At 41.8% G+C, this 27482-nt stretch overlaps 1 protein-coding gene across 1 annotated transcript in view; it reads right to left on the bottom strand.

The window, feature by feature from the left end:
- Positions 1-27482, bottom strand: part of CECR2 (CECR2 histone acetyl-lysine reader) — a 108844-nt gene that overhangs the window by 39703 nt on the left and 41659 nt on the right. Inside the window, exon 2 of the mRNA XM_060776683.2 lies at positions 3835-3929. Coding sequence (XP_060632666.2) covers positions 3835-3929 — 95 coding nt within the window. The remainder of the gene's footprint in view (positions 1-3834; positions 3930-27482) is intronic.

The following is a 27482-nucleotide window of genomic DNA, read 5'->3' as shown; positions in this document are numbered from 1 at the left end:
ACAGGAAAGGAGATTCCACCTGAACATTAGGAAGAACTTTCTAACTGTGAGAGCTGTTAAACAGCAGAACTCAACTGCCTTGGAACATGGTGGATGCTCCTTCTTTGGAGGCTTTTAAGCAGAGGTTGGATTGCCATTTATCAAGGGTGCTTTCATTGTGCTTTTCCTGCATGGCATGGGGTTGGACAAGATGGTCCATGTGGTCTCTTCCACCTCGATTTTTTATGATTCTATGATGAGAGCTCATGAGTCCTTGACTTTAAGTCTAAGGTGCAATCATCGTGACTGAGATCCTTTTATACTCCCAATTTCTGCCAGAAATTGCCATACAAACTGGAACCTTAGCATACATATGAAAATGGCTAGGCAGGGATGTCCAAACTTCTTAAGCTGAGGACTTGTTCATGGTCCCTCAGCCTGTTGGAGGGCCAAACTATAGTTTCTTTGTTTGTTTTAAAAAATGAGCGCATTCCTATGCATACTGCATATGTCTTATTTGTAGTGCAAAAAAAAAAAACCCATCAAAGAACAATACCTGATATAAAACGAAGAACAATTTTAACGAACATAAATGTACCAGCCATTCAATGGGAAGTGTGGCTGATGAGCAAGTAAGTTAATTAGGATTGTTGTTGTTGTGCACCTTCAAGGCATTTTAGACAGTGGCATTTATTGCCTCAGTGTCTGGTGGCATGGCCATCTGTTGGGATGGCTTTGTTTCGACAGGTGGGCTTATAGTTGCTGCCTGGTTTTCCCCCTTACTTCTCAAAGGAAGAGCCGCAGCAAAGGGCAGCCTTTTTGGAAAACGCTGGGCCACGATACAGGATGAAAGTGGGGCAGAGAAGGAAGGGAGGGAAGCCAGGCAGGTGCTCAGCCTCCAGAGCCCACCTTTCCCGGCCATGCAGAGACGGTGGCAGCATAAAGCACCTGGAGATAGCAGGGCAATTGCAGAGCCTTCCTTTGCAAAAAGAAAAAAAAAGAAAGAAACAGATGTGGGGGTAGAGAGAAGGGGCCACTGAGATGGGATGCCTGAGGCTAGAGCCACCCAAAGTGAAGATGATGCTTAATTGAGGTGAAGGGATGCAAGAGGCCACCATCTCTTTTTCTCTCTTCTTGAGGAGCCCACCTTTTCTGGGCCCTGATCCTCAAGAAGGAAGGAATGAACAAAGAGAGGAAGAAAGTCAAGAAAGGGAGAGAAGAAAGGAGGAAGAGAGGGAAGCCTAGAAAGAGAGGGCAAGTGGAAATTTGAACAGGGGCCGCAATTGGCTCCTGGGCTGGACTCTGGACATGCCTGAACTAGCAAATCCCTAAGTTTAATCAAATAGCAATAGCAATAGCAATAGCAATAATAATAATAATAATAATAATAATAATAATAATAGGACTTCCAGATTCAGACTGACAGAGTTCTGGAGCACAATACTCCTGACCTCACAATCGTGTTAAAAAACAAAGTATGGATTGTTGATGTTGCAATTCCAGGTGACAGCAGGACTAAAGAGACACAACTGGAAAAGCTGACACCATATGAGGATTAAAGATCAAACTGCAAAGACTCTGGCACAAGCCAGTAAAAGTGGTCCCAGTGGTGATCGGCACACTGGGTGCAGTGCCTCAAGACCTTGACCTCCACTTAAACACAATCGGCACTGACAAAATTACCATCTGCCAGCTGCAGAAGGCCACCTTACTGGGATCTGCACGCATTATTCGCCGATACATCACACAGTCCTAGACACTTGGGAAGTGTCCGACGTGTGATCCAATACAACAGCCAGCAGAGTGATCTTGTCTGCTGTGGACTCATCTTGTTGTGTTTCTTATAATAATAATAATAATTATTATTATTATTATTATTATTATTATTATTATTATTATTTTACCTGTCTCTCCTCACGGCTCGAGACAGGTCACAGCACAGTCAAAATGCACAAACATTACAAAAATGGCATAAACACACATATCAGAATGTCGTTCTATAAAATACATATTAAATATACGGGACAGAGATTAAAACACAGGACACAAGTTTCATGCTTAAAACTGCCTGGGTAGGCCTGCCAGAAGAGATAAGTCTTTAGATGGGTTTTAAATTCTGACAGCTTATTTAGCTGTTGGAGCTCTTCCGGCAGGTCGTTCCACAGTCTTGGCCCACCTGATGAAAAGGTCCTCTGGGGAATGGTCACCAGTCAAGTTCTGGCTGGTTAGAGTAGCCCTCCCCCAAAAGGATTTCAATGTGCAGGGCAGGAGAATGTGATCCTGTAGGTAACCTGGACTCAAATCATGTAGGGCTTTAAAGGTAAAAACCAACACCTTGTACTTTGTCCAGAAACTAATTGGCTACCAGTGGAGTAACTTTGAAATAGTGTAATATGCTTACTCCTGGGTGCTCCTGCAACCAAGCTGACTGCTGTATTTTGAACCAGCTGGAGTCTCTGGTTCAAAGGTAGCCCAATGGAAAGCACATTGCAGAAGTCCAACCTTGAGGTCCTCCAAATCAAGGAAGGGGCGCAGCCGGTGCATCAGCCAAAGCTGGTAGTAAGCACTCTTGACCGTCACATCAACCTAGGCTAACATTTGGAGAGATGAATCCAGCAACACTCCCAAGCTGCAAACAGATTCTTTTGGCGGAGTGTAACCCCATCCAGAACTGGTTGACACACCTCCGTCCCCAGTTTAGGACCCTTGATGTCAAGCACCTCTGTTTTGTCTAGTTTCACCTCATCCAGCCCATTACTTCCTCCAAGCATTCATTTAGAGGCAAAACACTATCCTTAGCTGAGGCATAATTATATTTGGGTGTTATCAGCACATTGATAACACCCTGTCCCATGCCTACAGATGATCTCTCCTAGCAGTTTCATGTAAATATTTAAAAGCATTGTGGATAGAATGGCACCTTGTGGGATGCCACATAATAGCTATCACCAAGCACTGTATGACCAGAACCATTGCAGAACAGTGCCTCTGATTCCCAGCCCCTCTAGGAATTCCAGAAGGATATAATGGTTGATGATATCGAAAGCTGCTGAGAGATCTAGAAGTACCAACAGGGACACACTCTCCCTGTCAGTGTTGAGACAGAGATTATCCACTAAGTTGACCATAATATGGAATATGGAAGGACTGATGATGAGATTGGATGTTTTTAATTAGGAGACGCAAATGATTTATGTTTGTCATATATATCATGAACTCCCAACTGACAAACTGGTCTCCAGTGATATGTTGAAGTCACCCAGAATAGGCAGAATCTAATAATGTAAATGGTATTTTAAGAAGGGATCTTAAAGCTCTTGTACATGTGCATGTGACAATTTTATCTTATTTTACTCAAAATGAATAATAACTAATATTATTCATTTTCTATTCCACTTTCCTTGCCCCTTGAATCTACAATGGATCTAACAAGGAAAAAAGAAAACAATGGTCATACGTGATGGCTGAGGAGAACTTCAGTTGCTTTATTTATGTTTTAGAAGACACAAAGTAGAATACTTGCACAACTTCCATTTTAATGGTGTTTGCATGGAACTTTATTGATAGAAGTCTAATATTCTCAAAGTGACCTTTTTACAGGGTCAGATGATTGTCCCATAAAACAAAACTGCAAAAGCACACACATATTTGAGATTTTACAGATATGAGATGAGATATGAGTATAATAATAATCCTTAAGTACTCCACAATTGAAAGTTATGATTTATTTCATAGTTGTTTAACAGTTATATTTGGCACTTACCTCCTCTATAGTCCACAGAAGTTGTGAAACATCTCTTTACAGTATTCTTTTCATTTTTAAAAGCACTTGAACAACAGAAAGATATTACTCACGTAATGTCACTGCGTTGGTAGCAACCCTGAAGAAGACAGGCAATGAGATCACTGATGAACTCCACATCATCACTGTAAAGAGCGGCTTCAAGTTCCTAGGAGAGAAACAATTTTTTTTTTCACAAAAGCTTCCTGGTGAACAAATTCTGCAATTCCATCCTATTGAACAAATTGATAAATACAAGTAAAATATAAAGAATTTAAAAATAATTAAAGCTCTTAGTATCTACATTTCTTCCTTCTTTTAGATTTACTTAATGCTTTACCATTGTAAGCTCCAGGAAATTACAATTTTGCTAAATTGTCATTCATAATGTGTCATTAATCACTATCATAACAAGAATTTGCCATTACTTCAGGAACCAGCATCAACAGCGTCATGCATTAACTTAGAAGTCATGCGCCAATGCCTCCTTCACACCAGCATATCATAGCATGAACGAGAACAGCATGCCCCATGTCACTGCCATCTTCCATTTAAATATTATATCTACGAAATACCAAGTTAAACAGCTGGAGTACTGATGTATCTGTGTTGCTGAGCAGTTTGCAGACGGATATGAATACCTTCCACTCTATAAAACCAAATTTATGTTTCCAGTTGTAGATAACTTCAACTCATTTTTCTAAGAATGGGGAATGAGAAGATTCATTTGCTTGGATGAATTTATTTTGATTCAAATTTGTGTGGAAGAAATGCATTTTAGGAAAATAATGTTTAAAAGTATCAATCCTAATGTGAAAGCTAATGTGAGAAACTAGTTAGCATATGTGCAAAAGCAGATGATCAAACATAGACAGCCAACTGTTACTTTTAAGTTACTTTCTTTATTGGCAAAGAAAGAAAGGCAGAAAAAGTAGGATTTCTACTAGGTCCACTGCACAATATTCAGTCTTGATAAAGGGCAAGAAGCCATTCTCTCTCTACATCCCTCCTAACCCTTTGTGTTTCCCTTTTCTCCTTAAGCACTGAGCTGTGAGCACGGAATGCTGAACCTCGCCAAAATGTTTTTGGTCTCAAGCAGAAAGGAAACAGAAGATGCAGCAAATAAGCACAGAATGCATAAGGGGCCATTGGAAGGATGTACAAAATGGAGACATGCAATTCCTCTTCCACCCCTCAGTATGTTCACAGAGTACTGGAGTAAAAAGCCTTCTTCTCCCCGCTCTCCAGCTGGCGTCACAGCTCATTAGAGAAAAGCCTGTTTAATATCTCTCCCTCCCTCTGCCTTCATGACTAAATCCCTTCGGAGTCTCGCAGTGGCTGTTGGGAAAACACACTGCTTTCACCAAGGGTATCTACCTCTCCAAGGCCTACAACAGAATGAGGGCAGCATGAAGGTAAATAAAGATCCCTAGATACCAAGCTAGAAAAGAATTTACAGGCCTGCTTCAGAAAGACTGGCTGTTGATCAGACTAAGATGCTTCCTTGTTTAGGTGTCTCACTGATGCCCCAACATTGGCTCAGGAACAAATACCAACCATTTAATACGTTCTTCAAAGGAGTCCATCTAACTAGTGATCAAAAGAATCTAAAGAAAAATTAACTCAGAATAATTATGCATTTTAAAACAGGAAGATTTTACAAGACTATTATTTACAGGTTCCAAATATTTTTTTAAAATGTCAGAAGAAAGAGGAAGAATACTGGACTATTCATCAGCTAACATGATTAACAAAGAATCAATATTTATTTTAATGACAGTTCATATGAAACATTTTCCTATTTTAAAAGTGGTAAAAGTAGCAAACAAAATTACTATTCAAAATCATCATTGTGTTTTTTATAATTTAAAAATATATTAAAATAACAAAAACATTCTTTCAAAAATGAACCAACTGTATGTTACCTTAAATCAAAATATTATACAGTCCTAAATTTAACATAAATGTGCTAGTAAAAATCTGCTCTATCAACTTATTTCCTTCATCTCTGGCTAGCTGCTTTCATTTGTGTGACAGAAACCAAGGGGCTGGCTTGAGCATAGGAAGATAGACCACTAGAGTCCAGAATTCATCAAGCTCACTGTCTACTAGGAGTCCCATACTGAGACCAGCAGAAGTCATATTATATCACAGTGTGATCTGTGCTATGATATGACTTCTGCTAACGATAACCATCCTTAACAATAAAGTAAGAAAGGAATCTTGTATACAAATTTCAGGGGTGGAATTATATACTGCTAAGCCATGGTATCCCCTAAGTTCTCTGGTCTAAGAGAAGAGAGGGAAAGAAAATATAAATAGAAAATATAAAAAGAACATTAAAACAAGAGAATGCCTCCAACACTCTTTGAAACAGAGTACATTGAGTACACGCACATGGGAATACCTCCATGCATTATAGACTCATATACGTAATTCCCAGGCCAGAACACCTGCAAATCACACACCACCCTCCAGTCAAGCGTACTATCTACTGGGAGTCCCATCCTAAGACTAGTGGAAGCTAGATCATAGCACAGTAGAAGATGTATCTCTAACTAATGATAACCATCCCTAGCAATACATGTGGTCAAAATTTTAAAAACTTGAGCAGTATTTGAAATTGAATGGAATTTGAATGAAGTATGTATGTTGTGCTACCAGTTCCTCCCCGGAGTAACTTTGGTATTAGTCCAACAAATAGCAAAATAGATGGCATACCAATTATGGCATCAGCTCTATGATAGAAACATTTTCACTTAACTGTAAAGGAGTCTGCCTAAAGCAAGTATTATAGGTTGTCAGCTCCACAGAGGAACAATCATTCTGAACTCTGCCTTGAAATGGACTGGCAGCCAACATAATTGCTTTAGCAAGAGGGTTATATGATCCTTATAACGTGCTCCAGTCAGAAACCTGACCATAGCATTTAGGACTTGCTGTAGACTCTGAACAGTTTCCAAAGGTAGTCCCAAATGAGATGTAATTCAAATGAGATGTAATCAAGGCATGTATGGATTTTAACTGCAAAATTTTAATACCATTTATATTTAAGTCTCTTTTAATGTTTCTATATTTTTAGATTTGTACTGAAAGATATTGAAATGTTTTTAATGTAAGCCACTTTGAGTCTCCTTGTAGAGAGAAAAAGTGGATATTAATAATAAAAATAATGATGATAATAATACTAATAATAAATGTATCACCATTGCAAGATATCACATTTCAAGGAACGAGTATAGGTGGCACGCCAGTTTTAGCTGTGCAAACACACTTCTGATCACTGCTGAAACCTGGGCATATGGGCTCAGATCAGAATCTAGGAGCATACCTAGTTGTAAACCTGAGATTTCAAGATGAATGTAACCACACCCAGTACAGGCTGAATCGCTATTCACAGAATTGCCATTCAACTGATCAGGAACACCAGGAGCACCTCTGTTTCAATGTATCTGCACACATTCAGTCCATTACCAACAGCATGCTGCATTTAATGACAAGTTTTTAAAACTTTTTTTATGTTTTTAAAAACCCTCAACTTGCTTCTGACATGATAAATAAAATTAAACCAGCTGTAGATATTGGTTTAGTACAGAGATAGCTTTCTTGGAACTGGATGAAAGGAGAAAGAGTTGGGTGAAATCAGTGTAATGGTGGCATCCAACTCCAAAACTCTAGAAAACCTGTCTCAGAAGTTTCATGTAGTGTTAATAGCATGGGAAACAAGACTGAGTGTTGAGGGGTCCCAGAGGCTAATGGCATGAGGTCACACAGGAGTGCACCAGCACCACCTTCTGAATTCACCCCTCCAAGAAGGACTGGAATCACTGCAAAAAAAGTCAAAGTCCTATCTGAGAGGTGACTCAGAAGGATACCATGGTTTAGGATATCAAAAAGCACTAAAAGGTACAGCAGAACCAACAGGGAGACACTATAGCCATTCACTTCTTTCTGTGTGTCATCTAGGTGATCAAAGCTCTCTCTGTCTCACTGCCTAAAGTTAAAATGAAATCTTCTGAGGTCTACACCCCCATCTCACACCTCGCATATATATTAATGAATCTGAACTTTATGCTAACTGACCAAAGATGGTCCTTGAAGTAATGGTGGATAGCATAACAAATGTTGAATCACTACACATCTAGCAGCCTCTCTTTAAACCCCCCCCCCCCCCCACTAGATTCCTTGTAAGGAATCATTAGCAAAAGTGCAGGAAATATAATTATACGTGTCATATTACTTTACAATAGCATGGAACAATCATATTTAAATTGCTGTAAACATTTCTGATGAATGCACCATAAGAAATATATTATGAAGGCGGAAACAGTGAAGAAAAATAGTCAAAATAAGCAGATTGGAATGAATCCCCTATGAGGAAAAGTTACAACACTGGGATCTTTTCCATATAGAATAAGTGATTGTGAAATTACATAGATCCATAAAAGTATACACGAGCTATACAGGGTTAGTCAAAATGAATAGGCCAATAAGAAATAAGGTTGATCCCTTATTGGCCTATTCATTTTGACTAACCCTGTATAATAGAATGCATGGGGGTAAAGTGGATAGGAAAAGTATTCTTGCTTCACACCCCAATAATTCAAGGAATCTGAACAGTGAAAGATCCAGAACAGGTAAAAGAAAGTATGACAGACTTCCTTACAAGGGTAACTAAAATGTAGTGATGGCTCTAATTTCAAACGCAGGTTGGTCAAATTCATGGATGATGGAGTAATAGTGGCTTTTAGCCATGACAAATTATTGCTGGTCATTCGTTCATTCATTTCCAACTTTTTGTGACCTCATGGACCTGTCCACGCCAGAGCTTCATCACCACCCCCAGCTCCTTCAAGGTCAATCCAGTCACTTCAAGGATCCCATTCAGCCATCTTGCCCTTGGTCGGCCCCTCTTCCTTTTTCCTTCCATTTTCCCCAGCATAATCGTCTTCTCTAAGTTTTCCTTTCTTCTCATGATGTGGCCAAAGTACTTCATCTTTGCCTCTGCTATCCTGACAGATTATAGCTTGGAAATAATTAGAAATAATGATTATCTCAAGATAGTAATTCATTAGTGTGCCCCCTCCCCCCAGCATGGTTCAACTCACTGAATTTCTTGATTAATACTGATGTTAAGCCTAGATTTTTACAAAATGAGAATAGAAGAATGAAAAAGAGACCTGCCCTGGAATAGAGTAAGGGAATAGGCTGAGAGGCAGACTGATTTGTTTACTTAGCTTTCAATCATCTATGGCCCCTTCAGAAAACCAGGTATTTTTGCAGCCTCCATGGAAGTTGGTAGAATCTTTCTAGATGTGTGTGCACTGGCTTCTTCTTCTCTGATTATTTTATTTTTGCTCCTATTCTATATTACTGTATAATGGCTAATAGTGTGTGTGCTTATTTGAAGTGAGTTCCAAATGGACTGTTTTATAATGGTTTAGTAGTGTCCTCATTACACAGTGCTAGACATCTGGAAAGTCGAAAGTTGTTCACATTCTGCCCCAATTTTTACTCCCCCCCCCCCATTTTTCTTCGCCCATTTTCTTTAGTAGCTTACACACTTTGAGGATTTTAAGACTGAAGTTTAGAGCCAAAATGTAAAGAACATTAAGTAATGTAATGTATGCAAAATAAATGTCTTCAAACCTGCCTATGTTGTTCTATGTTTTGGCCCACAACTCCAAGAAATCCCAGCCAATTTACCAGCTGTTAGGATTTCTGGGAGTTGAAGGCAAAAACATCTGGAGACCCACAGGTTGAGATCTGCTGTTCTATGCAATACACACACACACCTATTGAATTAAAGAAGCCAAACTTGTGCTCAGTCACAGGTCTTTGCAAATTGAGAGGCAAAGAGAAGATACTTGTTCAGCTGTGCAACAAAATGTTTTGTATAAATATACTCAGAGGCATTCAAAACATTTCTGCTTAAGAATTCTCTAATTCTGACTCACTGATCAGCCTTTATAGCCAGTCACTTTTTGTGATACTTGCAAATTAACATCAAGTTTTCACTTAATTCCTTTGGCAAACAAAGCATTTGAAGGGTAAGTGAACAGTCTGCATACTAACAGGAATGGGAGGGGGTAGAAAGAAGTAAACTCAATAGGTTACAAAATAAAGATCCAACCTTCACAGCAGTTTTTCTTATATGAATTAGACTTCTATCATTTCCAAAAAACAATTGTATTATAGGCTTTGTAGTCCATATGTAATGAAAGACATGTTGAAAGGACAACATAAATGCTAAAGACACTTTTGAAAAAAGCAATAGAAATAGAAAAATGTGTCCTTAGATATCAAAACTAATAACATCTATGCCATTCTCTGCGAATCTCATGTCCTGTTCTTGAAACTAATATTTAAATTTCAAACTAATGAATGCAATTATTTCTGTTCTGTTTTTGGCAATGAACTGACCACTCTCAGTTTCTAATGTTTAACATTATCTAAGTATTTTTCAAACTTAACATTCCAAGTTTTGTAAAAGCTAGACATTACCCTAAATATCAGAAGCAACATGACAATGACAGCTTCCAAGAAACACCAGTATAAATATGCCACTACATTGACATTTTGCTTGTGAGTTTTCCAGAGATATCTGTTTGGCTACTGAGAAAACAGAACACATGCATTTGGTCTGATTCATCACACCTCTTCTTATATATGTAGACATCCAGGTGCACTTGCCATCTTTTTCTGCACACAGAAGTGAGATCTCAACTACAGTCCTGGCAAAGATACGTTGGCTCATTTTCTCTGCAGAATTTTATATAAGAAGTATCAGGAACACTAATTAAATCTACTGAGCCTAAGATTGAAAATGGGAACAAATGTTCACTGAGCTGTGAATCTTTCACTCAGTTTCCAGAATCTTCAGCTAACCCCCCCCCCCCTGCAAAAAATCAATAGAGCTAACTAAATTTGTTTTAAACTTTTAATAACATTTAGAATAGACAAACCCCAAACTCCCAGTAGCTCTATGGACCAATCCTAGGTTGAATCAGCCTTCTATTCCTTTTGTGACAGCTGGGATTAAGGGATTCCAGTCCTTTTGCAAGCTAAGTTCAAAATGCACAGTGTGGCTTCTGCCTCCATCTGCCTCTATTTCTCTTGCAAGCAACTTGGCAAAAACACTTATATTTGTGCATCATTTTCCTATCACAGCTGTAGTTAATGGACTCCTGCCTTGATTTCCCGGCATCTTAGTTTCCCTGCATCCCTGCAGGCAATTGCACAGCAAAAGGTTGTATATTACCCACTTCCAATAAGATGCTCAAGTGCTTTATGGCTTCCTGAATTGTAAGCCCCACTGCTGCTGCCCTCAATTCAGTTTTTGAACTGTCTCTACAGCAAAGACAAAAGATAATACCATAGTTAGAAATTAAGAAATGCATGCATACCCCAACATAAAATGCTTCCTCACAGCCAAAAGAAACCAAATCAATGGCCCTCTTCATGGAAACAGCTTCTCGGCAATTCAGTCACTATGAAGGAGTCAAGCATTATCAAGAATGTTACCACTTTCTCATAGAAAAAGGGGAACTTTAATAATTCTATATTATTCAATAGAACCAAAAGAGGATATATCTTAGACTTGTTCTTTCCACTCTTACATTATGCCTCCTTTCTTCAAACAAGAGCCATGTATGAATAAAGGAAGGGAGAGATCTGTTTTTCTTAGGATTCACTTTTAAAGACACTTCTATTTCTAGACTTCATTGCTTTGGTCCTCCCTCCACACAACCTTTTTATAACTACACAAGGGAGGATGTTTGGAAAGCATTAGAACAAGGGGATAATGTTACAATGGGAGCTTATAACAGGGGTATGTGATAATAGCTCTGTCAAAGAGAGAAGGCTATAAACTACAATTCACAAAGCAATTGTGTTGTTTCTTTCATACTGGTTATATAAATTCAACAAACACTACAAGAAGAGAGGGGAAACCTCTTTTTCCTTTTTTTTTAAAAGAGGAGAACATTATCTGCTTTCAATAGGGATAAACATAATGAAGTGGTTTAGCTTGCTTTTTTCAAGCAGTGTAGGTGGAAGATTGGCTAGATTCAACTCTGAGCAAGTCACATCCTCTCAGCCTTAGACAAAGGCAATGATAATCTTCCTCTGAATCAATCTTGTCAAGAAAACCCTATAATAGGGTCATTATTAGAGTTAACTTGAAGTACTACTCTGTTCAGATTTCGTTATATATCACCTGGAATACTGTGCCCAGTTTTGGGCATCACAATTCAAGGATATTTCCAAGCTGCAGCATGTTCCAGAGAAGGGCAACCAACATGATAAAAAGTCCACAGACCAAATTGTATGAAGAATGGCTTAAAGAGCTGGTTATGTTTGGCTTGGAAAAAAGAAGGCGGAGAGGAGAGGTTGGGTTGTTTTATGGTGCTCCAGAGACAAGGATATAGAATCATAGAATCATAGAGTTGGAAGAGACCTTGTGGGCCATCCAGTCCAATGCCCTGCCAAGAAGCAGGACAATTGCGTTCAAAGTACCCCCAGCAGGTGGCCATCCAGCCTCTGTTGAAAGGTCTTCAAAGAAAGGCCTCCGCCACACTTCAGGGTAGAGAGTTCCACTGCTGAACAGCTCTCACAGTTAGGAAGTTCTTCCTAATGTTCAGGTGGAATCTCCTTTCCTGTAGTAGTTTGAAGCCATTGCTCTGTGTCAGAGTAGAAGAAAACAAGCTTGCTCCCTCCTTCCTATGACTTCCCCTCATATATTTATACATGCCTATCATGTCTACTCTCAGTCTTCTCTTCTGCAGGCTAAACATGCCCAGCTTTTTAAACCGCTCCTTATAGAGCTTGTTCTCCAGACTCTTGATTATTTTAGTCGCCCTCCTCTGGACACATTCCAGCTTCTCAATATCTCTCTTCAATTGTGGTGCCCAGAATTGAACACAGTATTCCAGGTGTGGTCTAACCAAGGCAGAATAGAGGGGTAGCATGGCTTCCCTGGATCTGAACACTATATTCCTATTTATGCAGGCCAAAATCCTATTGGCTTTTTTGCTGCAGCATCACATTGTTGGTTCATGTTTAACTTGTTGTCCACAAGGACTCAAAGATATCTTGTACTGCTGTTGAGCCAGGAGTCCCCCATTCTGTATCTTTGCATTTCATTTTTTTCTGCGTAAGTGGATTGTCTTGCATTTGTCCCTGTTGAACTTCATTTTGTTAGTTTTTGGCCCATCTCTCTAATCTGTTAAGATCATTTTAAATTCTATTCCTGTCTTCTGGAATTGGTAGGGTGTGGGGAATTAAAAGGCACAGTTCCCCCCCCCCCCCCAGTTTTTTTACTTTATAATAACTATTTTTTTCTCGGAGTCAGTCATATATAAATGAGATTGTTTACCATGACTGGAATATCACACTTAAGAAATACAGTAATATGGGAATAGATACCAGAGCTACAATAAGGGTTTTGAAAACTAGTTTGTGACCTCTTCTTTTGACTTTGAACTCTCTAATTCTAGTGCCAGAGCTAGAGTGATATTATAATATTATATCTGAGCTGAAAAGGGTGTCAAACTGATGTTGAAATGAGATAATTACTGGCCACAAATGCATCAAGTGAAGACATAGAGTTATTCTGAGACACTGACAAGAGTCAGCCTCATCAGAGCTGTGAGCAGATGACTGCAATTATGCTTCCCATCCTCCAACAAATTTTCTTTTCTTTTACATCTTTTGATACTTGAATTTATGTCAGTACTGAGTGGTATGAACTGAAACTCATGGAGTTATTAGTACAATAGTTTTGTGGTCATTACCAAAGTGGACCACCCAATGTACTGAAAATGGAAGGTTGCTTACCTGTAACCGTGGTTTCCTGAGTAGTTACCTGTGAATTCACACATTGTGGTATTCCTGCGCCAGCGCAGGCCAGCTTCGGAACCTTCTAGAAAACTCAAACAAATGTATCCCCCTCGTGGCTCCACCTCCCCCTCCTCAAGTATATAAGGCCCAAGTGGAGCCCGTCCTCCATCCTCTTTCGCCGTAAAAGCCAACAGAGGAGGTGGCATGATACTCGAGGGGAGGAAGGGAGGGTATGTGTGAATTCACAGGTAACTACTCAGGAAACCACGGTTACAGGTAAGCAACCTTCCATTTCCTGTCGTAGTTAACTGTGAATCACACATTGTGGTAGACTAGCGAGCTATGTAACGGCTGGTGGGATCATGCCACCGCTGAAAACAGCACCGCTCTACCAAATCTTGTCTCTCCTCTTGCCACACAGTCCAACTTGTAGTGGGAGACAAAGGTGGAAGGAGAGGCCCATATGGCAGCCCTACAGATCGTCTCCACAGGGATGCCCTTCATAAACGCAGTAGACGCTGCTACCGCCCTTGTCGAATGGCCCTTCACCTGACAAGGTAGCTCCTTGCCCGTTAACCTGTAAGAGGTACGGATAGCCGAGACAATCCAAGCTGACAAGCGTTGAGAAGAAACCGGAAGGCCCCTGGTATCCTTCCTATACTTAATAAACAACCTGGGGGATTGTCTAAAGCCAGCAGTCCTTTGCATGTAAAAAGCTAACGCCCTTCTCACATCCAAAGAGTGCAAAGCCCTCTCCATCGGAGTCTCAGGATTCTGAAAGAATGCCGGCAGGATCACCTCCTGAGACATGTGAAATCTAGTGGCTACCTTTGGTAGAAACGCTATATCAGTCCGGAGAACCACCTTATCCTTATGAAATTTGAGATAAGGGGGATCTACCCTGAGAGCACAAAGCTCGCTGGCTCGCCTGGCTGACGTGACTGCTATTAAAAAAGCCACTTTCCACGTTAGAGGGCCCAGCTCTGCTGTAGCCATGGGTTCAAAAGGAGGTTTCATCAGGGCCGAAAGAACTAGTTCCAAATCCCAGGAAGGGGCAATTGGAGCCACAGATGGTCTAATATTCCCTAAGCCTCTCAAAAACCATTTGACTAAGGGGTCTGCAAAGCAAGAAGGTAGGCCCGCTTTCCTCCTAAACCATGATATGGCAGCAAGATAGCACTTTAGAGAAGAATTGGAAAGCCCTGCATCATAGAGTGATGATAAAAAATCTAACACCGTGGAGATGGGAGCCATCTCAGGCTCCTGACCTCTCATCCTTGAGAAGTCCCTAAAACGTGCCCATTTAAACATATATGATCTTTTAGTGGAGGGCCTATGTGCAGCCTCGATAATCTGCCTTACGTTATGAGGGAGACTCAAAATCCTGTCTGTCCCTGGGGTCGAACTAACCAGGCTGTTAGTTTCAATAAGTGAACGTCCGGGTACAACACCTGGCCCTCTTGAGATGTCAGTAGACCTACTCTCTTCTGGAGCCTCATGTGGTTTCCTCCCGATAGTTGTAGTAGAGGAGCAAACCACGGTTGACGAGGCCACCACGGAGTGATCAGGATGCACCACGCGTTGTCCCTCTGCAGTTTTGCTACCACCCTTAACAGAAGGGGAAAAGGAGGAAATGCATACGCCAGACCCCCTCCCCACTCCCTGAGGAATGCGTCCCCTAGGCAGGACTGGTCTCTGGGAATTGGGGTCCTCGAGCAAAACATCTCGCATTTCTTGTTGTCGCTGTTGGCAAATAGATCTATCAGTGGGTACCCCCACAGACGGAAGAGTCTGGTTACCTCTAGGGGGTGAAGGGACCAATCGTGGTGGCTCAGCGGATTTCTGCTGAGCGCATCTGCCAGAGAATTTTCCTGTCCCGGGAGATGAGTGGCCTGCAGATATACCTGTCTTTGGATGCACCACTCCCAAATTCTCAGCGTCAGTCGCAATAGCTGAAGGGAATGCGTGCCCCCCTGCTTGTTCAGATAGAATACAACCGTCGTGTTGTCTGTCAGTATCTGAATATTTTGACCGAGAATGAGCCTCTCGAATGATTTTAGAGCTCTTTCTACGGCCAGCAGCTCTAGAACGTTTATGTGAAGAGCGCTTTCCTCCGGGGACCACCTTCCGTGCGCGACTAGCCCTTGTGAGTGGGCACCCCAACCCGTCAGGGACGAGTCCGTCGTGACTATTCTGGTGGGGTATGGGAGCTGGAAAGGGAGGCCCGAACAGACAAACTGGGGTTGTAACCACCATACTAGGGACGTACGGACTTCCTCGGGCAGTGTAAACTTGAGCCGGGAGCAATCCCTGATTGGGTTGAAAACCGACCCAAACCATGATTGAAGGGGGCGCATCCGCAAACGAGCGAAGGGGGTTACCATGGTCGTGGAGGCCATATACCCCAAGAGTGTCTGAACCTGTTTGGCCGACACTCTGGCAGAGTCCAGGGCCGACTTCACCTGTTCCTGTAGGCTGGTAAAACGTTCCGGCGGGAGGTAGGCTCTGCGCGTTGTCGAATCGAGAAACGCGCCAATAAACAGGATACAGCGGGTTGGCTTCAGGGAGGACTTCTCCGCGTTGACGACCAGGCCCAGAAACTGAAGGAGACACAAAGTAATATAAACATGTTTTTGAAGTTGGGAGGCTGATTTTCCAATAATAATCCAGTCGTCAATGTAAGGATAAACGACTATTCCCTGGGTTCGTAGGTGCGCTACCACCACCGCCATACACTTTGTGAACACCCTTGGCGCAGTACTAAGTCCAAAGGGGAGGACATTGTACTGGAAGGCCCTGTTGCCCACCATGAATGTCAAGAATCTGCGGTGGTGAGGCGCGATTGACAAGTGGAAATACGCATCTCGTAGGTCTATGGTAGCGAACCATGCACCCTCTGGTATGAGGGGCATGATGGACGAAAGCGTCACCATACGAAATTTCTTTGGTAAAATTGTTTTATTAAGATCTCTTAAATCCAAAATGGCCCTGAAGCCGCCTCCCCTTTTTGTAACTACAAAGTATCTTGAGAAAAAACATGAAGAGAAATTTGAAACCGCAACTGGTGAAATGGCACCCTTCCCCAAGAGGGTATCGATCTCACAGAGTAGAGCCTCTGAGGGGCTTGTACTCTTAACTCTTCCCACCTGAGGGATACTGTGAAATTCAATGGCGTACCCGTTCTGGATAATTGCAAGCACCCACCTGTCGGTGGTGATGCTGGCCCAATTCTTATAAAAGGGTTGCAACCTGTTGTTATAATTGGGGGGGTTCGTTTCAGGAGGAACTATTAACTCAGGGGGTGTAAACCAGGTGGTGGGAGCCCCCTCCTGCTCCTGGAAGCATGGCTCAGCAGGGGCGTCAAAGACGCTTTCTAGAGGCGCCCTGGTTCTTTGACCTGACCTGGTATGGCTGATACCTCGATTTCGACGAGTAGGAGCCTCGTTTGTTTGTCTGAAACCTGGGGGACGGGGGGCCCCTACCCCTGCCCGATCCCGAGAAGGAATTATTAAAATTCTTGCGGTATTGGCCAGAGGGACCCTGCCACTTAGAGCGACTTTGGTTATACGGCTGCCAGGTATAGCCAAACTTACCCGCAGCTTGTCGGACCTCTTGCTTTTCTTTTAGGGTAGCGTCCGTTTCTGGGTTGAAGAGGCCCCCCTCGTGTAGAGGGAGGTCCTCTGCTAGGGCTTTGCCCTCTTCAGACAAATTGGCGGTGCGAAGCCATGCATGTCTGCGGATAGACGTCGCCGTAGCGAACATGTGGCCAGCCGACTCCGCAAGATGCTTTGCAAAGTCCTTTTGGACTTTCGATAGTATCAGGGCCTCTTCTTGTAAAGCCTTTGGAAACCGTTGTTCCTCGGGCGGGAGTTTATCCAAATAGGGGCGTATTTTTGTCCAAAGGAAGGTTTGGTAACCGGACATGTAAGTGGCATAATGGGCCATCCTAGTCACCAATCTTGCTGCTAAGTGAGCCTTCTTGCCCAGAAGATCTACTTTCTTGCCCTCTTTATCCGGAGGGGCCGAAAGGGTGCTCTTTGGCTTCTTTGCCTTCACTACTTCGGCCACTACCGTATTAGGCCTTGGTGGGTTGGCCACCCACTTGGCTGCCGAGAGGTCGATTTTGTACAGGGAGTCGACCCTTTTTGGCGTGGCCGGCACCGTAGTCGGGGGAGCGTCTAGAATCTTGGCCAGTTTTAGTAGGTAGGGGAGCATTGGGAGTGACGTAGGGGTCGGAGTGGCCTGCTCCTCCGACGGAAACATCGGGTCCTCGACATGTTCCTGCGCCTTTGGCGCAGGTATGTCGAGGGCCTTGATCATTCTGTCTATTAATGAGGCGAATTTGTTGTAGTCTGGTGGCAAAGGCGCGTTATCAGTGCTCTCCCTAGTTTGATGAGGATCGGAAGGTTCAGCTGAGGAATCCGAGTCCTCGGGTTCTAAGGTGGGCTGATCCTCAGAAGGCAGAGTCAGCTCCTGAGACACCTGAGGGGTACTAGGTGGTACAGGAGGATCAGTAGGCGTAGGGTTAGTAACCTCAACATTTGACAAATCATCAGTTATTAAGCGTTCAGCACATACACTCCGGTCAATACAGGCAGAGTTTTGCTCAGTAACACAAATTTGGGTAGAGTTCAATTGCCCCTGTCTCCCTACGGGGGGAGCAGTCACTGATGTCGATGCCGAGGGCGTAGGGGGAAAAACCGTGGTTGCAGTCCCACATCCCCTCTGCTGAATGCCCTGGATCATGTTCATGCTGGCAAAGGGGGCAAAGGGCTGAGCTGTAGCCTGAGTGTACATAAAATGCCCTGCAGGGCCCATGTTCCAAGGGCCTGCAAACGGGTATGGGCCAGGGCCATAGGGTCCCCACTGGGGCATTGTAGGTTGCAGTCTCTGGCCCCGCCGGGACCGTCTGGAGCTCCTGGCCGTGGAGGCGGAGCGGACGGATCCATGCGAGGAGGAGGAGGAGGAGGAGGAGGAGGAGGAGGAGGAAGATGAGTCACTTGAGGAGGAGGAGGGCGAGCCCGCCCTAGATCCTCCCTTCGATGGTCGCCGACGCCGGGGTTCGCCGCGCCTCCTGCTGCGGCGTGAGGGCGATCGGGATCTCCTCCGTCTACTAGCACCACGCTTCTCCTTGTGCTTCCTGGGCGCCGGTGCCGTGGGGATGGCAAAGGCAGGCTCCTCGGTCGACGTCGGGAGGGGCTCTGCTGACGTCGATGCCCCTTGCTCCGCCCTCCTGACGGGAGGGGCGAGCGGCTCCCAGCCGGAAGCCACGCCCTCCGGGGAGGGAGGTATCTCTGCGTCTAGGAGGTGGAGCTCGGCCGAGCTCGGCAGGTCGATGCCGGCATGAAGCTGGGACGCCTCAGGATATGGTTCCCTCGCCAGCGTGGGAGGAGACCGGGCCGGGGTCGGAGATTCAGCCGATGCCGGTGAGAGGAGCGTCTGCCTGGGGGAGGGTCGGGTTCCCTGCGTCATCGCATCAAGTGGGAGAGGGCTCCTTCCCGACGCCGCTGAGGGGACAGTAGGCGCCTTTCCCGCCCTTTTTTCAGAGGTTCTCTCCTGAGTGGGCGAGGCGCGGCCATCTTTTTTGGCCTTTTCCCCTTGCTTCTTAGCTTTCTTTTTAGGGGCTGCAGAGTCCGGCCTGGCTGCAGTCAGTGGAGCGGCCCTCTCCCCCGAAGTACGGGGGTTCGGCAGGTCAGGCATCAAGGCCTTTTCATAAAGGGCCGCTTTCAATCTGAGTTCTCTGCTCTTTCTTGTTTGCGGCGTAAAAGCCGCGCAAACGGCGCAGGACTGGGAGAGGTGCCCCTCTCCCAGGCAAGTCAGGCAGAGGCTGTGCCCATCCGCGTCCGGGAGCACATTGGGGCAAGCAGAACACCTTTTAAAAGAGGTGGTAGCCATCTTGCCAGCCAACAGAAAGCGACCCAGGGACGAGGCGAGAGAGAGAATCGTTGAAGCAGTCCGGGTCGAGGGGGATCAGAGTACCTTACAAAGTCCAATTAACAATCCGTGTCAAAGGCCAGAAGATCAATCTAGAGGTTCTGTAAAGCTGTTAACTGCTAACGGCGGAAAAAAGAGGATGGAGGACGGGCTCCACTTGGGCCTTATATACTTGAGGAGGGGGAGGTGGAGCCACGAGGGGGATACATTTGTTTGAGTTTTCTAGAAGGTTCCGAAGCTGGCCTGCGCTGGCGCAGGAATACCACAATGTGTGATTCACAGTTAACTACGACAGGAAAATTATGGCGACAATAAACTAGATGGGCAGAAGGACAATGGTAATCACTGACTTGTTAATCTGAGTCTTTTAGATGATGACTCAAGTACAGGTGTATGTCTGTGTCACTAGCACAACTGAAAAGCAAAGTGGATGTCCTCAAAGTGTTCTCACACCCTTTCCCAAAGGTGCTCATGGTAGTGCATAGAGTGTCACACCCTTCATCCCCACCACTACCACAGATTGAGAGCAAGTTGCCCAAGTTTACCTAGTAAACTTTGGAACTAACAATATATTTGAAACCATGTCCCTTGGCCTTAACCATATGTATTTCTGTAATCATATGCACATGGCCAAACTAAGACAGAGGAGCATAGTAGCAGCTCTCATCAGATCCTCAGTAATACAACCTACAGTCAAAGTTATCACCCCTCACTATTCACCATGGATACATCTTATTTATTATTTTATGTTATTTACTTTTTTATCCCACCTTTCTCCAGATAAGCATGTCTATGAAAAAAGAAAGAAGGATACCATAGGGATGTTTGGTTTCAGAGACAAGCAAATCCTCAGAAAACCTTTGAAAAATAATAAGAAAAAAACCAATTTTGCACCTTGTACCATAAATTACCCATGCTGCTCTGGAAGACTATGCACATACTTAATACCAAATGGATGCCAAACATGTGGTAAACACAGTATACCATTCACAGTCAGCCCCCCAACTATGTTTCAGAAATGTGTGATAAAAGCAATATGATCTGCATACACCAATGCAGTTTTGTTGGGCATCATTGTATTGCTTTTTATTTTTCTGGATTAAAAAAAATGAATTGTAAAGAAAATGGCCTAAAATTCAGAAGGACAAAAATGCAAGATTTACTTGTTGTCTGTGTGACTAGAGAAATAATTTTACATTTACTGCACTTCCATAGGTTCTGCAAGAGGTGTGTTGTCCATCTGTATGAAGGTCACATCATTAAAAGGATCATAGAAGTCCTGTACTGGCTGGAATATTGTACTTGAAACTTTAAGGTTCTTTTTTTTTTGTAATCAAGAAAGTGCACTAGAAAGAAACAAGTTTGCTGTGAGCTATAATAATGTTTAACACAATGCAAGTTTGGAAAGCAATTTTAAAAACCAGAAACCAATCATGTTTTTTTAAAAATAAAAATGGTAAAAAAAATACATTCTATACTTTTAAGTGCATTTAAATATACTTTTAAACACGTATCTCTATTTCTCTCTCATCCTTGTGACAGAGGCAATTAGTAGCATATTCACTGAGAGAATCCATGAACTCAGAATGTCTCTATTCTAGTCAGTTCTGTGGTAGGGTTGTTAGCAGACAAAGCATCTGGAGGCCATGCTGTTCTCTCCCACTATAGTTAATAGTCCTGCCCATCCCTTTAAATAATCTCTTTCCCCCTAGAGCAAAACATTTACCCCGTTTATCCATATGCCTCTTTTGCTGGTTGAAAGGAGTACCATGTTGAATAAGGTATCAGGCCATCCTGTCAACAGGAGAGGATAAGGCTGGCATAGGCATCCCACTGTGCACATTTGTTTGTTTATACATTTAATATATTTAAAGTATATTTCCTCCAATCTTCCATTGAAAAGTATAGCTATAGTATTCCAGCAAGAGGCCATAAGAAGACCACTATTACCACTGTTTTCTAATCAAGGACAAAACAAATGCTCAAGAAACAGTTAGATTAATGATTTATTAATTTAACAATTAATTTAATGATTTATTAAAGTTAGTAAGTAGAGTTTATTGATTAGTCCACTGACCATATCAACAGTACAAGACAAAAACAAGAAAATACACAAATAAACACTAAAAAACCCTGTAATAGTGAACATACATTAAAACACAATTAAAACTTGAGAAAGTTAAAAGTGAAAGATAATTAAAAATATCATAATCATCATCATTAAAGTACCAAGGTAAAACTTCATACCACAGAAGTTAAGGACGAAGATTAAAACAAAGATTAAAATAGACCAGCTACTGCACAATCCCAATCCAGTTCAGATATCTGTATCACCACTACAGTTTACCCCAATCGCCTCCAAATACACAATTCTCAACTGCAATGCTTTATGTAGAAAAGGGGCCATTTGGTGTGTTATCTTAGCATTCTGGCCAGCCATTAAAGTTAAATATGACCAATTAACTTAAAACAGAGCTTTGGAATTCACTCAAGCATATGGGGGATGCTCACAATGATTTGTATTTATGCCTGATCTTGGGAGTTAAAGCAAGATCAGTACTTGAATGGGAGGAACTGGCAAAACCATGTATGGGTATGCCTTGCCGAAGAAACCCCTATGAAATTAATACATTGACAAGTGACTTGACGGTGCACACACACACACACACACACACACACACACACACACACAGAAGTACTGCAATCTTAAGCATTATCCCAAATGTAATAAAAGTGAAACATAAATTCTAAGAAAGCATTTCTAACCTGTTGAAAAAATTGGTGAGCATTACTTATTGTATATCATCTCTGGAGAAACAAAATTATGCATATGAGTTGGTCAACAATATATAGAATGTATTCACCCTCACTCCATTCATAACACCAGTAAAAGTAATTCACAAGATTCCAGCTGCCAAAATCACAGATACTAGTTTGTATAGGTAATTTTTCTCTGTTTTTTTTAAAGCCACTGCACACACACTAGAAATATGTGTCCCCTGTCAGCAGGCATGAACGTTCAGCAGTCACAGTCATTCTGGTGGGCATAGCCTTAAGTGTTTGCAATCACAGACTTACAAATAACGTCAGCATGACTATCTGCTAACAAACCAGTCAGTTCTTGATGCTATTCCCAGAAGCATCTCTGCCTTAGTACTGCCAGTATTCACTCAAGCTACACAACAGCAGGATAAATACAGCACAGCTGATCCCACAATGCTGCCAACTTCTACACTAAGAGGCTTCCTGGCTACCTAGTGGGAGTTCACTTAAGCTTTTAAGACCATTGGCAACATAGTGAACAGGCTGCAACTACAAAGTCAGGGACTTGAAACTATAATCCTATTTCAAAATACTACCTCCCTGGCCAGCAATAAGGAAACGGGATGAAGATGCTTTCCCCATTTTAGGTCTAGGTTGGCTGTAGCTTCCATCTCATGAACACGACAATGAAAGAACAGATATTAAAAAGTATCCTAGTAAGTTCTCTAAGGCATTCTGTTGCAGTCTCTTCTCTGACTAATGCAATCAATTACTATACTAAATACACACACACTGACTTAAGTCTGAATAGTCCCAGATCTGATCACATGGTCTGTAGACCCTCCCACATATAGTAAGCAATCTGAATTATATACATAACAAATAACTAGTATGGGAGGCTTGTAGAAGGTTGCTATTTCCAACAGACATTCAATCTATACTATCAAAACAACTGAAGACAAAATACCAAAATCGTAAAACTCATGTTTAAAATTACTCTACTCCTTACTATTACACAACATTTACTGATGCTTATAATCATATTCATATTCCACTTAAGCAAACCTAAATTGGCATAGGAGAATGTAAAACATATGAAAAAGTCATTAAATATATTTATAACTAAATGAATGTGTTTAAAAAACCCATTGATTTAATTTAACGAATCAGAATGAATTAAAAAGTAATGTGCCTGAGAAACCACAAAAATACATAAAATGTTATCAAAAATGCCTCAAACATATCAAGAGAACATCTCAGGTATCATTTATTATGGTAACAATTCAACCTGAGCACTAAAATACAAAAGTATTTACTTTTCAGACATACAGAGCAGAATATTCAGCACCAATGGATATGTAAATTATATTAGGAAGATGAACAGTGCAGATTTTTAAGCTGTGACAGAAACAGTTCAAGCTTCCTTTAGAGATTTGACTTAGCTAGCTAACGTTCCCAAGCTGGCCTCTTAATTCCAACTGGAATACCACATTTCCTTGGCTTTCCTGATGGCTACACAGTACTTCTTTGCTCCACTGAGCCGCCATCCAGCACAGGATGCTAGTAAAATAAACTCAAATAGGACTCAACACTGTTGCTTAGTGACCAACACTGCTGCTTTCACAGCAGCTGAGAGAAGAACCAGGATCCTCACAGGAATTCACATTCCACTAATCACAGCTGGTAAGAAAGATGTGCATAAAAAATAAGATTATGAGTTAGGAACCTTTGAGGTAAAACAAAATCCAGTTGTAAACTTAATTCCAAAACTGAGCAGTTTTTACTATAAATAAGTACTCGTTTCATAAAAAAAAAAACAGCAGTCACACTTTTGGAAGAGCATGAAAAGAGAGAAAGAAAGAAAAAGAACAAAACAGTATGAAAGAACAAGTGACTGGCTGTATTGCTTTGATTTCTGGTAAGGGTCAGGAAGGATTACAGTAGTGAAAATATTCACACAAAAATAATTTAGGACATATGTAGACTTGGCCATTAAATAAGTCCAAATTTTCAAAGCTTAAAGTACCATTGAAGGGAGGGAATTCACAGTTTCATCTGGTTGAGTCTAGCTATGCAATGGAATGAAGTTGGGAAAATTGACTACTTCAGGCTTCAAGTTAAAGACAGCACACATACACCACTTTTGGTTGTCCCCCCACAAAATTAAAATGAAAAATAATATTAGGAAGCAGTTGCAGTTGCAACCTTTACCTCCTGTTTCCATTTTCTATTAGATAAGCTTGTTTATTCAGGGGTGCTACAGAGCTTGAATGACAGTAATCCATTTTCTTCCCCTCTGCCCAAAGTCAATGTGACTTGTTAAAATTATTCACTAGTCACGGATTCAAGAAAATAAGGCACAGCTTTCTAGCTGCTTTGACAAGTTTCTTATTAAAATATATTTAAAAATTAAAGTAGCCCAACTCTTGCTCTTAAAGCCATGTTTCAGGAATATGAACAATACTAATTGTACATTAACATATAATACTTTTAATGTTATTATCTTCTCATTCTCTTTAGAACATGACATGGATAATGTTGCTACCTGTAACATGTTATTTTCAAAAGCTGGGGCAACATTCAAAAATGCTGCCTTGACCCTGAAATCAAAAGTCATTCAGTCTAAATGTTTACCTCAATATTCTAGCCATCTATTCTGTTCACTGCATATAAACACCAGGTCTAGAGTTCTAAAAATTTAGACATACAATCTTGACTGTTTTCTCTCAAACAGATATATAAACAATAAATGGACACAGGAGAGGATATGGAAGGACAGATTTGTAATTGTAGTTCTCTGAGTGGCCATCACTCAGAGAACTACAGTTCACAAATGGGTTATCTGGGCCTGTGCAGTCCATTATTTGGAACCTTTTGGTGCCATTACATAAAGTTTTGGTGGTAACATCACCCATCCTTAGGCACCTAATTCCCTCACTTCTACTCAGGGGAAAGGGGGAATGGACACAGAAACAACAGTATTAAAGGAAAAGCAAGGCATGATGTGGGGAGGATGGGCAGGTTTGTGTGAATTCACACATAACTACTCAAAGAACTTCCAGGTAAGTAATTATGGAGGGGAAAAAGGCATGCCTGCCAGAACATACATTGGATTGATCCACCATGCCAGAGATCGACAAGCACTTCTCAGTACTATAAGATGCCAAAGTGAATAATGAGTCAATTGACTAAAATAATTGGGGACACATTCTGAGCCACACCACTGGCAGCACTAATGTGGTGGAAGCCAAGTATGTAAGAAGCACTTGAATAGTTCTTGCAGAAATGACTATATCTACCAATTTGTACTCAATCTTTTTAAAATTGATAGAACTAAAGATCGGGATTTTTCCTAGGAGTTTCTTATGGAACTTTATTGAGATCTAATTACTGGCTGCATAGTAGGGTAGGCTTTAGACCATTCTACAAAATTTGAAATTCAGCAATCTGTCCTTTTCTGTTAATCTCTACAGCAATGGTTCCCAACTTTGGTCCTCCGGGTGTTTTGGACTTCAACTCCCCAAAATCCAAGCCAGTTTACCAGTTGTTAAGAATTGTGGGAGCTGAAGTCCAAAACGCCTGGAGGATGAAAAGTTGAGAACCACTTCTCTATAGGATGGATAAGAGTAAGAATGAGACTGCAGTTTCTATAACAATATCTTATGTACCCGGTGTTGTCTGGGTGTCATTGGGACCACTGCTCGCCTACTTTCCCTCTTCTGGCAAATAGAAGGAGAATATGTGGAGGCAGTGACAGACTGTATTTCGAGGCACAAATATTACTGCTGACACAGACTGCAGCCAGGAAATCAAAAGATGTTTACTTTTTGGGAGGAGAGCAATGGCCAATTTTGATAAAATAGTGAAGAGTAGAGACATCACACTGGCAATGAAGATCCATAGTAACCTATGGGTGTGAGAGCTGGACCATAAGGAAGGCGGAGCGAAGGAAGATTAGCACTTTTGAACGGTGGTGTTGGAGGAAAATTCTGAGAGTGCCTTGGACCACAAGAAGATCAAACCAGTCCATTCTCCAGGAAATAATGCCCAGCTGCATGGATGGAAAGATATTAACAGCAAAAATGAAGTATTTTGGCCACATAATAAGAAGACAGGAAAGCTTAATGATACTGGGAAAAATGGAAGGAAAAAGAAAGCGGGGCTGAGGTCACGAAAAGTCAGAAGCGACTGAATGAATAAGCAACAACAAATTTTCTTCTTCTGTTTCCCTTACTTTTTCTCATACACCTTCTCCTTCCTTCCTTCCTTCTTTCTTTCCTTTACTCTTCCCTTTTTTCTCTTTTCCTTCCTTCCCTTCCTTTATTATTTCTTTTCTTTCTCTTACCTTCTTAACCTCCTCTCATACCTTTTCCCCTTTCCTTTCTCTTCCTCTCTTCTTTCTTCTCTCTCTCCCACCTTCCTTCTTTCCCTCCCTTCCCCCTCCACCCCATACACATCCCCTAGCAGCAGCCAAAGTTTTCACTACCGTTCTTTCCCAGTGATATCACAGAGGGTCACTTCACCTAGCCACAGTCAATCCGCTTTGTTCCTTTTCTTTCTCTCTGTTTTGGGCCCAAAATTAAATTGGATAATGAAAAGTATGTGTGCCAAGTTTGATCCAGACCCATCAAGCCTTATACAAACCTTTGTAGTAGAAAGCAACAAGTGAACCGACCAACATACTGTACATACTCTGACTTTTATATATAGTGATTATAATATATATATAGTCTGAGGATTTAAAGATGATCAGATAGCATGTAGCCACATTAGCAAGCACTATAAGATCAATAATTGGCACACATACATTGAAACATGGAATATAGTGGTTTGCTAAAACTATTGTTAATCCTTTTCCAGAATACCAAACCAAAATACTGATTTCCACGTTCATGCCAACATAGTCATTTCCTTCATATACGCAAGACCTTGAAACAATGCTTTGAAAAATATATGTATTAACACTTAATCCTGCTTAGGATTCAAGCTCACCAAATACTCCATTTCAATCCATCTTAACTCTTCTTCTATTTCCTTCTTTTCTACAACTAACCAACATTCCATGACCACTGGGAATGCTCAATCTTCTGAAAGCCTTCGAACACCTCCCTTCAATTGTATAGATAATGTTATGACTCCCCACACTCGGAGTAGAATCTATAGGGGGGGAAACGTATACAGTGGA

This window comes from Anolis sagrei, chromosome 5 (assembly GCF_037176765.1).
Source record: "Anolis sagrei isolate rAnoSag1 chromosome 5, rAnoSag1.mat, whole genome shotgun sequence".
Taxonomy (NCBI): Eukaryota; Metazoa; Chordata; class Lepidosauria; order Squamata; family Dactyloidae; genus Anolis; species Anolis sagrei.
Note: the sequence above shows the minus strand (reverse complement) of the source record. Positions and strands in the feature narration are given on the sequence as shown.